Source organism: Harpia harpyja, chromosome 15 (genome assembly GCF_026419915.1).
Source record: "Harpia harpyja isolate bHarHar1 chromosome 15, bHarHar1 primary haplotype, whole genome shotgun sequence".
NCBI lineage: Eukaryota > Metazoa > Chordata > Aves > Accipitriformes > Accipitridae > Harpia > Harpia harpyja.
In genome coordinates, this window is record NC_068954.1 from 5625150 (window position 1) to 5637339 (window position 12190).

Here is a 12190-nt window from a genome sequence, read left to right on the forward strand (position 1 = left end):
TCTGTTTTTCTGATTAAGGTTTAAATTATTGATCCCAAACCAGACCTTTGCCTTGAGAACTCCTTGGGCGTTTATCCTCAACTATTTATAAGTATCTAATTCCCTCCAAGAAAGATTGGTATGGTTCAAACCAGGATATACAGAAAGTGACAACAATTAAAATACTCCTTTATGTCTTTTCACAAGCCTTCTTGCTTGACGACTGGAAAAATACATAGTCAAAGTGTCAGTGACCTCTAAACTTTGTAATGACAATCATTTCATTCATTTCTTCTGTCTGTGGTTTCTCTGCTCTTTGATAATATGTCATCTACCTGTGTTTGCCTTACAGATTCTGCTTTTTTTTAACTCTAATGATCTTTAAAATCTGCATCTTGTTCCCTTGAATTCAATAAAAAAATCCCCACCAACTTCAGTTGGAATCACTCCAGGCCTTCAGTGCTTGCAGGAGGGCCCTTGAAAGCTCTAGATTGGGACTGACTAATGTACATTGATTCTCTCTTGTCGTACCAAGGTTGGAAAATAAAATGGTGAGTCTAGGGTAAGAATAGTTTTCCCACCTGGCACACAGTGTTTGTATTAGGCCCTTTAAGGAAAAAAAAAAAAACATTCAAGTGAACAGACTTTTCCTTCAAGCGAGTCATTGGTTCACTGCCTAAGTAGAGATTCCTTATGGGATGACAAGCTACGATGGAACATGCTTTCCCCATATGTTCTGTGCTGCCAGAGCAGCATAGCAATGAACGTAGTCCTTACTGACAAGTTGATGTCAGATTGTCAGCCCTCATTGATAATGGTGAATGGTTACCAGTTAAAATCTTGGATGCTGCACACACTCCTCATCAACGTGGCTGCTTGAAATCTGCACTGCTGTACGGGCTAGTGAGAATTTGGGTTACTGCAAAAACAAGTAGATACTCTGTAAATATACTGAAACCTTTTGTTTCAATATGAGTACTTTTGGCATATTGCAGGACAAAATGATAACTATAGACTGTGGGACTAGGCACTCAGATCTTTCCAATAGGAATGAGCATGGTAGCAGCACGTTACTGCATGGCTAAGTAATTTCCCTTAGGAAGTTCCAAAATAGTAGATTTTTTTTTTTTTTTATCTGTAAGGCAGTTCCTGTTTTGCAAAGATGCAAGGAATATAGGTAGGACAAAGGGCTGGAGATGTGGAGATCCTAAGTTACACACAGGAATTGACTTACTGCAATGCATTCTCTGTCATGAAAGAAGCTTTGATAAAGCAGGAACTTGAGCATGGCACCAAGTCCCAGGCCAGTGCCTTAACTGCGAAACAAACTTTCCACTTGATTTTCAATGGTGAAGTAACCTCCTGAGCATGGTAGATGGATCCTACAGAGGACAGATTTCTGTAAGGGAGTAGCAATCCGTTTTTCATTCTTGGTGTTTCACAGCCTTCAGGATTGGTGCTTTTGCACTTGTATTAAGCTGTTCATCAAACAATCGGTGCTTTACAATGATGAGCAGCAAGACTGTGTCTACTGTGTGGCTAAAAGAACCCAAGACAAAGTTTAAGTGATTTCCCCAAAGTTGCACAGTGTTACTGGCAAAGTAATGGGGTGGAAGCCAAGACTCCACAGTGTTAGCCTCATGCTTTAACTGCTAGAACAATGACCTCCCTCAAATAATTGATCTTTGTTCTGAAGTGAGTCGCATTTAATTTTACAGATGGGAAAATCAACCCTTAACAGAAGTGATCTAGTTCTTTAAGTTATTCCTATGCCTAGATAGACAGAGACTGCCTAGAAGGGTTTTTCAAAGTAAGGCACTGAATTCCAATTTATTTTAATGCAAATCAGAGTGTTAGTTGTGTTATTTAACTTTATATGTCATCATCTGAGTAGGGAGCTCCATTTATCCTCAATCAAAAGAAAGGAGATGAAGGTGGCTCGCTCAGATGTGGATGTCTGCACTGTGAACTTCCACAGTTTAGTGAGATAACTCCTAGTATGTGAGTTATGAGTTAGATGCTGTTGGAGTTTTTACCTTAAATATTTGTTTGTATTGGGATGACTGCACTGGTGATTGCAAACATAAGATGCCCAAATTTGCTCCTGAGGTGAGTGCTTGCATTCTGCTTCAATGCCTTAGAAGATCACTTAGTTGACAACACAGTCTAGGGCTGGGCAGGGAACACCATGAAATTAGAGTTATAATTTGACCATAGATCAACTTCATGAAACTTAAGAAAAAACAACTAGTCCCCTATATAGTATGCTATACTTCCTTTCCTAGTTCTCTGGTCAAAGGCAGCCCTGCTTTTTAAGTTTCCTGTATGTAACATAAAACCATCTAAAATTCAGTCTCTACTGGGGAAGTTTTGATTTGCTTCTCACTGAGTCTGAGAAATGAAAAAGAGATTTGAGCCATATTTGATACACAAACACCTGGACTTTGATTTTTAAAAATGAAGTACATAAACAGATAATAAATCAGGCTATTAAAGCATTATGCTTAAACATTAACAATATACAGATCTGGTTTTAGAGAGATTTTGTCTGTATTGTAGAGTGGCATATTTTTCATATTACATACATTTTAAAAGCTTTTACAAGTGGATGTGGACCTGTTCTGCTCCTAAATTTTTCACAGAGAAAGCTCATTTTACATTACATGTCATTGGTCCATTCACAAATCTGCAATTAGCAGATAGGAATATATATTTTGCTGTTTATTTCAAACATCAAGCAACTGAGCAAGTGAAAGCAAAAACTCTGAGGTGGTTATTAAAATACAGTTTCATTTTCCTTTCAGGTTATTTTTTAAAGCTGAAAAAGTGCTGATAATTGACATTTACCAAAACAAGTCCCTTTCCACCATGTTAACTATTGTCCCTTTTGCATTTCCCTCTGCCATCTCCTCGCCCTCCCCACAAACACACTTGCCTAACGCTCTCCTGCCTCTTCTTTTCCCAAATATTTTCCTTCAGCTTTCACATGCTCCCCTCTCAGTAACAGGTGTTTTCTCCTGCTCCCCACGTTTCTCTTCCCTTTTCCCATTTCCCTGTGCCATGGGCTGTCGGAGGTGACTTTCCCAGAGGATGCTTCACCTCATCGTATTTGAGAGAGAAGACTGAGCCCTGTCTCATTCCTTATGGAGCATGTGTGAGTGACAACCCAGGACAAGATAATGTCGCCCTGGAGGCCAACTTAAATCAGGAATTTTTTACAATTTTTTACAAATAAACCTAGTTTAATCTAGTGGAATATTTATTGAGAGTTGGCGACACTGCCAGTGGCAGGAGTTCAGCGGAAGACAAGCTCCTTAAAGTTTCCTAACACCTGACTTAGTAGTTAATTTATGCCTTAGTGTATGTTACAGCTCATGTCTCATTTTGTTTGTTCTTTTGTAATCCACACTCCACAGTAACAGAAATTCTCATAGCCATGGAAGTGTTTAAGCCTATCTTTTAACCCTGTTCTTGGCCTTAGCCATAGTTTATAAAATGAAACTAATTATTAGGGTTTGAGTGTGGTAGAAGTTTTCAAGAACTCAAAGGCCTTTCACTATTGTTTTAGATTGTTGTTTAAAATCTGTGCCAAATCTGCCTGTGATTCAACTCTTCTTGTCTTCACCGAACCTAATGGAAAGATAGATGTGGTCAGCTGAACAAGCAAGGGAAGCGAGAACTGCTGCAGCTATCAAGCCATACTTTGCACATTTCAAACCCTAAAGATGTCTTTATGTCCTTTAAAATCACAAACTGTGAGTCAGAGAGAGATTTAAACTGTAGGAGCTCATTTCCACCTCAGAATCTCTTTTGTTAAAACTGGCCAGCAGGATGATGTCACGGTTGTATGTATGCTTTAAACTGAATCAGCAGACTCTGCTCTCAGGGGCAGTTGTGTCGGTGCTCCAGCCGGAGGGGGAATTCCGTATTTGAGGAGCTCCCAGTGAGGCAATGAGAGCCAGGACTGCATCTGCAGGATTACTTACTGCCGGGCAGGTTATCCTGGGGATGTCTTTTGGCGTGCTGTACAGAGTGCTCCTCCAGAAAACAAATGCTCCAACAGCTTTCATGATAGAAGAGCTGTTACACCTCAGCAAGCAACAGCGTTAAGTGCACAGTTCCTTTTGCTAAGAGATTCCTTCCCTGCTCATTGTGCGATCTGTGGTTCACAGAAGGCATCCTTCGCTGACTGCCACATTCCCACCCAACCTCTTCAGACTAAGGCTGCTCGACTCCTTTTCGAGCTCGTGTTTTCAGGATTTGGAACTATACCTCTGACAGATCAAGGAACTGTAGATCTCTATAAGACATTTTGCTAGCAGCCACTTGATCATCTTTTCCTGGCAGTGAATATTTCTTGCTACCCATATGGTCTTCTGTCTGTCTTCTAGCTGGAAAGCTACACTCTCAGCTGTATTTATTTGGTAACACTTTGTGTTCAACCTACGGTTTTCTCTGATGGCTGTTTTACTGATAGAGCCAAGAGTCTGCAGATAGATTGCATTAAAAAGTGAAAAGTGTAAGAAAAAAACCAGAAATAATAAATCCTCTTTTAATTATAGCTGTTTCCCTGAAAATAAGTTTAGTTTACATGTTTTTATGTTTAGTACATAAATCTATCTATTTCCTCTAAAGTGGAAATTCTTGAAAAAAATAGCAGGTTTTTTGCTGTGTAGCTTAAAGACAATATTTGAGAGTTGCTTAAAAATATATACTTAAACCTCTGTATTTGACATAAGATATGCAGTGACAACCCCGTGTGCTGCATTCCTACTCATTTGGACCCAAGAGCGAGCCCAAGTTTCAACCTATGTTGTGAAACCGTCGCTGCATTTCAGCGAGTTGCAGCTCCCTGGTTCTCCACCTTTGCAGCTGAAGAGAGACGTATGTTGTCTCTCCCACTCCACATCATCGACACAGGATTTTCAGCAGAGTTGTCGGTGCTGAAGAAGTGAACTCGCCAGCCACAGCAACACTGCAATTGTTTAATTTCGCGACGGAAAGTTTTGCTGAAGATGTAATAAACAAAAGGGTTATACGCTGTTGAAGATTTGGCAAACAGACAGGGCAGCAGCGTCGCAATGGGCTGTAGGGAATCGCTGGAGTTAAATATGGACCAGAAGCTGGCTGCTGCATACGGTGTCCAGGAGCTCAGGAACCCGACCGAGATGAGCACAGCCATCTGAAAGGGAAACAGGGCTTCAGTCCTCAGCTTGCACTGACAGCGTCTGATACTCGGGCACGTGGTGTGTGGATGAAACCACACCTGAACCAGCTGAAATACCTGAAACTGTACGCTTGCTATGTTGTGACATGAGCACAGGTAACACTGGACAGTGCATATATGCTTTTATTCCCCACCTAGCAGATCTACACTGTGGGTTTCCTATGAGGCAGTTGTTTTCATCTCCTTCCCTGACTCTGGCTGCGATATGTCATGGGAGACACAGCCCAGCCAGACAGTATAGCCTATCAGTAGACTGGCTTCTAGAAAGCTTGGGTCAATTCTGCTTTTCCACAAGAAACGAGCAACTGAAGTGCTTATTTGAAAAAAGGTTAAATTAAAAAATCCTGTTTCCATACAGAATTTCTGTGTAGCTCTCACTCAGACTAGCCACTCAGTCAATTAAAAATACCTAGGATGACAGAACAAGACCTCCACCCCAGCTACAACGTGAAAGGATTCAACAGCTATGCCAGCATGACTGGAAATCTAAATGTCCATGAAAATCTGGGATGCAACTGCCTAAAGATTTAACAAGCTGCATTGTACCTACGATATATTATCCAGATCAAGCTACTGAAATGACAAATATTCCAGGAGCCCCCTGCTCCTCTGAGGAGGGCAGAGTATGGGTGAGACTCAAACCACATCTCCATCTTTGGTCAATATTAGACAAAAGCAATGAAGGGTCATCATGAGCCATGCAAGCTCCTGATTACTGCAGACTCTTCTCATCGCTGGGATAACTCACCAATGTCAGCTTCTTCTCCAGTTTAGCTGCATTAGGGATCCTGTCAATATTCTGGATCTCTTGGTACGCTTTATGAACCTTCCAGGCGATTCCCAAGTAACAGGCAATGATGGTCAGTGCAGGCAGGACCGTGCACAGGAGGAACATGCTCAGGATGAACGAAAAGCCATTGGAGGAGTTGTGGAACTTGCTCCAGGCTATTGTACAAGAGATACCAAATGGCTCAGGGCCATAGTAACCCCAGCCTACCAAGGGCAGAATGGCCCAGAGCAAGGAGTAGAGCCAGATGAAAGTAATCAAGATGCGAACAGTGTTCTTGGGGATTTTGTTACCTGCAAGAAAGAGGAAGAGCAAGCATATATAGATCTCATCTCAGCCACGCGGTTTTTGCCATAACTTCTTCTCTAACAGAAGGATGGTGGCTACAAATATGCCTGGGCTGCTGATGCAGTTTGCTAACCTTTGGTCTCCTTGAAAAACATAACAAAGAGCGTCCGTGGATTGGGTGAGACCTGAGTGCAGCCCTCAGTGCTGATCTAAAGTTTAGGAAGTCAGGGAGCTTTAGAAGATCAAGCTGACCCCAAACGTACCATGCTTCCAGCCCAGGAATGCCAGGAGAATACTCTTTCCTCTCAAATTCCAGTGTGTCTGCTTGCACATAAATAGGAAGAAAAGACAGTCTGGTCCAGCAAAACATTTGGGCTCTCCACTCTCAGGTGTTTTCACTTGGTATTACTGAGAAGTAAGAAACCTCATTGTTTAATAAGGAATTTAATCAGATCCTTCTAGGAGCATTAGGGTTTGATACTGGACTAAAAGCTGAATCTTATTCCTACAGTTACTGAACTGATACTCCATGCTCTATTCAGCAAAGTACCTCTCTGAACACAACAGCCCAAATGCACCACTACAAGGTTACCAGAAATGTGATTACTTACTGTTAGACTTGGATGAATTGGTAACAAGGAATCGAATCACGGCCATGGCACACAGGGTCATCATGCTGCAGACACCAAAAAGGAAACCCATCAGGGCGTAATATATGCAGGACGCATCTCCTCCCAGCCAAGCGTGGTTCCAGGCAGATGCAATGGCCAGCGGATACATGCTGAGTGCCATTCCAATGTCTGCTACTGCCAAGTTGACTGTAAGCAGCTCCGGTGACTTCAGGAGGGAAGAGCGTTTCACAGCTGTAGCAAGGACGGCTGAATTTCCAAGGATTGTCAGGATGGCTGAAAGAGAAGAATCAGCACAGACATTAATATCCCCTGGTCAGCACACCCGTGAAATGCTTATCTATACAAAGGATGTGAAAAATGCTGGTCGTTAGCCTGGGACTAAAGTCTAGAAGACAGGACAGACTGGGAGACGAGCCAGTGTTCAGCACCTCCCAGGCCAACACAGTGGTGTGCTGACGCTTTGAAAACACGCGGGTATGTATCTGCCACGCTCTGCTGCGAAACCTTGTTCTTCAGCTCATGGCAAGGAAACGTGTTCTCTTAGCAGATAGCATTTCTCATGAAATGCTTATCTCTTAGATAGTTGGATGGCATTTCTGAGAGCTGCTACACAGCTCAGCATCCTCACCACAGCATCCACTCTTTCGCTTCAGCCAGCTTTTGGGTTTCAACTCCTGCCTCCCTGCTAGACAGGGATTTCCCAGTCAGGCTGTGTTTCCACTATGGACCTGCTAGAGCAAAGAGCACGTCAGTTTTCTGTTCACAGCCTCCTGTAGTGGTGGCCTGCCTTACCAACTGGGGTAAATTTTGTCATATGAATAGTAAACCATATCTTGCCCCTTCATATCACCACACTATAGCTCTTCATTTCCATGTCACACCCCGCTCTCCATGCACTATATCCCACCTATTCCCTTGCAGCTCATATCTCATGTGAATAGCTCCACTCTTTTACGGTATCTTGTACAACACACTATCAAGTAAAATGGACCTATCCACCTTCATTTTCCCCTGGTAATATCCCTGCTTACTTCTCCCTCCTGCTGAAGAACTCCAGCTGTCCTGTCTGCTTGTCCCCTCCTCCCATCAGATGCCCCCCACATCCCAAAACCATCCCTCTTTGCAACGTATCTTCCACTGGAGCCCCAGCACAAGCCTCCTGGACTCTGAGCTGCCTTGATAGTCGACATGTGCTGGCTGGGCAGCTCAGCGTCCTCGCTGGTCAAGCGGCTGAGAATGACTATGTGCCGCAGTTCAGACACCCACACTGTTCTGGTGGTCTCTGAGCGCAGTGAGACAGACCATAGAAATTGTTTAGCCAGAGGCATGCAACAGACCAGAGATTGCTTTGCAAAAAAACCCGTCAGATATACATTATTCAGATATGCCATAGGGCTTCAAAGCGTTCATGACAATGGTGTCAAAAGTACATGTGGCTAACAACTCGTTTTCTCTTTTCTTTCAAGTGAACATTGTGCTGGAGCTACATTCTGATCAAAGGTTTTCCTGAGAAGGTGTCCTCTAAAGTCAGAAGTGAAATAAGGAAACAGAAAAAGACTCTGTCGTGTTCCCTTGTCGCTGTGAATGCAGGAAGGCTGCATTTGCTCACAGATACCCCGTAATAAAGTGCCCACAGAGGAATTAATAAAGGCACGTGAAACAAAATGACATAAATACAGTAGCATAAATCCAAGAATAGGCAGAGATGTCAGGAGAAAGCCTTCAATGAAACAGAGGTACAAATCTGAGACCCCACATCCCTTGTTCATTGACTTTTCAACCACATGCATTCACTTGGCACCTCTGGATACGTCTGAAGAGTTCCCTGAGCTCTCAAGCGTTGTGTGTCTGCACACAGAGATGCCCACGGTGGCTTGGCACGGGACCGCTTGCTGACAGAGAGCAACCTGTGGCTTGGTGGGAAGAACACTCTCCTGCCAAATGGCAGCCGCAGGCTGGGATGTCCTTGGGCTTCAGGAGGAAAATGAACCCGGTTCACTTTCTTCTGAGGGAGCCCTAAGCACTACATAAGAGAAGTTTAGTCTTACCATCAGCAGTGGACATTCAGGCCCACCTTCTCTTTTCCTTCGAGAGATGCTATTCCCCTCCATCCCACCGCCTGTGGCCAGCACGGGACAAAACTGTGCAAGAGTGGGCTAGTAATCAGCTAGCAGAGAGGTTTGTGGTGAGTGCTGCAGCCCGTGCCCTGCCCTTGTTGTTTCCTAACGAAAACGTAATTTCAGGGGACAAATAGGCCTTGCCGCAGCCCCCAGTGGGGTGGCAAAGCTACGGATAAATACAACAAGGTTTCCAGTTAAGCTCACTGCTTCGTATATGGGACATTTCTGAGACTCCCTACGCAATGTAGTGAGCCTGGCTGCCACAGGAGGCTCTTGATCCAGTGCTGGAAGCTATGCCTGAAGCTTAGGTGCCTAAAAGCCCTTTAGGAGAGGTGTGAGCCTGTAGCATGGTGGCACAAGAGCAGTATCAGCAAGGGTAGCTCTGGCCTCCAGCCCTTTGTTGCTGCCCCATCCCATTACCTGAACTGTATCTACGTATTTACATTTGTATGAGAGAGGAGCTGGCATTCTGACTTGGATTAAAAGAAAAACCCTTCATTGTTTTGCAGATAGTGATTTTTCTCACCCTGAGTTGTACTCTCTGCTGTCAGCACAGCTGAGGGGACAGCACAGTGCAGTACAGGGAAAAGTGTGAAGGAACAGGGGTGAGATGTGAAATGCTAAAGCCCAGCATTGCTGCCCAAAGCCTCTCTATTAAAGCACATAAAAATATATGCTTGTCTTTCTTAAATGCATCTCAGCCAGGGTTTTCGAATGAGCTGAAGGGAAGAAGGTACTTGCATCTCAGCAAAATTCAGTTGGACTGCACGCCTAAACCAGTTCAGCTCCTCTCCAAATCTACACTGGTAGTAAACAAATCACCTGGGTACATGCAACAAACAGACAAGGAAGAAAACGCTTAGCTAAAGCCGAGCTGGAGCAGACTTGTATTTCATTGTAAATCTGCCTTCAGCAGGGCAAACAGGCCATTATAAAACCCAAAAGTGCTATTTGGAAACCCTTTGCTCTTTTATACCAGTTTATCCTACCAAGACACAGCTGCTCTTCATGCATAATGAACATCCCCCACGCAAGGAGCAGCCCAAAGTTGCTCTCCCCTGACCAGTCTCATGAAACGGGCTGCCTCATCTCTCAAAATTCACAGGGCTGAGATGCCAGGATAAGTGGCGGACAACTCATTTTGGATACTTGTGATGCCGCAGAGGCAAACTTATGCTGGCAAATCTTCAGCATCGATACAAAAGATTGCAAATCTGAGAGCAGAGATTAATCCTGGCATCCAACCGACTCGAAGGCAATAAGCAGGAACCTGTGTGGAAACAGATTTTCTACCATTTCCCTCCAGCTTCCACTGGAGCTGCTGGTGCTGACCACAGCACAGAGAGGGCAGCCCCGGTGCGTCCGCTCCCAGGCTTGAAGCAAACAAGCAGGCTGTGAAGGCAGAACTCACCTACGATCAGAAGAAAGACTCCAGCTCCGTAATCCACTACCGGGTGGAGTTTGGAAATGTATTGCTCCTCCATTGTCCCTTCTGGAAGTGGGTGAAAGTTTTAAATCAAAGGCGAAGTGACTGTAGGGGCACAGAGACTCTTCCTCATGGTTTGCCTGCTGCGGACGCGAGCTGGACAGTTGGGTGCAGCTGGTGTGAAGGGGCCCTTCTGCTTTCTCCTCTCTCCGTCCCTCTCGTGTGGCGGGGGAGAAGCCTGGAGTGAGAGAAAGGCTCCCTCCCTGGGGATTCAGAGTGAAAGCTCGGCAGAGCCACTGCCGGAGTGATCCCGCCTGCCTGGCTGGCAGAGCATCTCTCCACCCACCCCCTCCTCTCACACCGCTCCGCTCCTTGGCTTGTCAAGGAACTTCACAATGCAAATCCCCTCAGACTGCCATCGCTGAGCAAAAACAATTGTCATTCAACCATCAGCAGCCTTGGGAAATAAATCCAGGCTGAGGGATCAGGCAGGGGAAGGAAGGTCGGGAGTTTTGTTTTCCAGCTTTATGGCTGTGTATGGGAAATACGAGGTTGGGGTAGGGGGATCTCTATGTTGAAGTATTAGAGGAAAGCTGTTTGCCGGACGGGTTCAGAGGGGTAAAAGTCACACCACTGAAGGCAGGACTTTCAGAGCTGCTGCAGGGCAGAACTGGAGGATGCTCAGTCCGGTGTGCACAGCTGCAGAGCACCACAGCAGAACCAAGCTCTGAGTTCACCCTAGTGACACTCCAGTGTTTTTATTTGGCAAGCAACCAGAGCAATGCCTCACATCCAAGTTTACCTTCTCCTTGTAATATCTGAGCCTAAAATCATCATCATGCTCTCCCAGTCATTATAAACAATGCTAAGTTTTGCTCCAGGCTCCAAATATGTGTTACATCTAGCAATTTACATAGGCTTATCTAGCGATTTACATACACAGGTCTTGATTTTGGTGCATGCAATTTACAACTCTGTAGTTGCAATTAGCCCAGGCAGCACCCAGCCAGCACACTGAAGAGCTGATCTATCCTAAATTATTTAATTCTGGTACCTGGATATGCTAAGCTGCATTAGCATCATTCTCTGCTTGGCCTATTTTACTCTGTTCAGACATAGGGAATTTTAAGATCCTCAAGAGCACATAGGCATCTCATGGCCAATCTAGGTGGAATTTAGGTGCTTAAGTATAGCAGTAACAGCCTAAATTCTGAAATCCTTAGGAATCTGAGAGACTTTAAAAGCTTTGAGTTTCACCAGAAAGCAAAAACTGGCCATGCACAGAGATGCTGCCACCTCAGCTTTGCTGCACGTCTCTGTGCTTGTTCCTGCTGAAGCTGTCTGGGATTTATACACCAGGGATCCCTGCACTGGAGACTTTGAGGAGTTTAATTCAGCAACAAAGTACATGCAACACACCACATATAGCACAGGGCTCAGTAGCACTCACAGCCTTCTCAGGGCACATTTTTCCTAAAAGCTTAGCCATCCTCCCTGAAATGGAAAAACCAGTTCCCTCCTCTGGTTTCAGAGACTTGAATACATGTTTTTCCCACAACAGTGTTTTATTCTGCAGTTTATGGATGCCTTGGGGTGAGGAAAATGCCATAACAGAAAGGTGCTTTCCTCTCCACTTGAAGATTGATTGCTCCACAGCTAAGTCACAAGATTGGAGGGAGAGAAAACAAATGGTATCTGACTCTCTATGATGCTGAAATGAGCCCTTGCTCC

The 12190-nt window shown here is 44.5% G+C and overlaps 1 protein-coding gene across 1 annotated transcript; it reads right to left on the bottom strand.

The window, feature by feature from the left end:
* Positions 1-1940: 1940 nt before the first annotated feature.
* LOC128151789 (opsin-5-like) lies at positions 1941-11287 on the bottom strand. The gene is made up of 4 exons (XM_052809449.1): positions 10445-11287; positions 6893-7186; positions 5955-6286; positions 1941-5161 (listed from the first exon to the last, which is right to left on the bottom strand). The coding sequence occupies exons 1-4, from the start codon at positions 10515-10517 to the stop codon at positions 4814-4816; spliced, it is 1047 nt and encodes a 348-aa protein (XP_052665409.1). The 5' UTR covers positions 10518-11287; the 3' UTR covers positions 1941-4813.
* Between the last annotated feature and the right edge of the window lie 903 nt (positions 11288-12190).

Excerpts from the sequence above, each read along its gene's own strand:
- LOC128151789 (XM_052809449.1), bottom strand. The coding sequence starts at position 10,517 with ATGGAGGAGCAATACATTTCCAAACTCCACCCGGTAGTGGATTACGGA. Across the intron at positions 6,287-6,892 it reads CAATTCATCCAAGTCTAACA|GTAACAAAATCCCCAAGAAC; the intron begins GTAAGTAATCAC and ends TCTTTCTTGCAG. Across the intron at positions 5,162-5,954 it reads TGGAGAAGAAGCTGACATTG|ATGGCTGTGCTCATCTCGGT; the intron begins GTGAGTTATCCC and ends TTTCCCTTTCAG.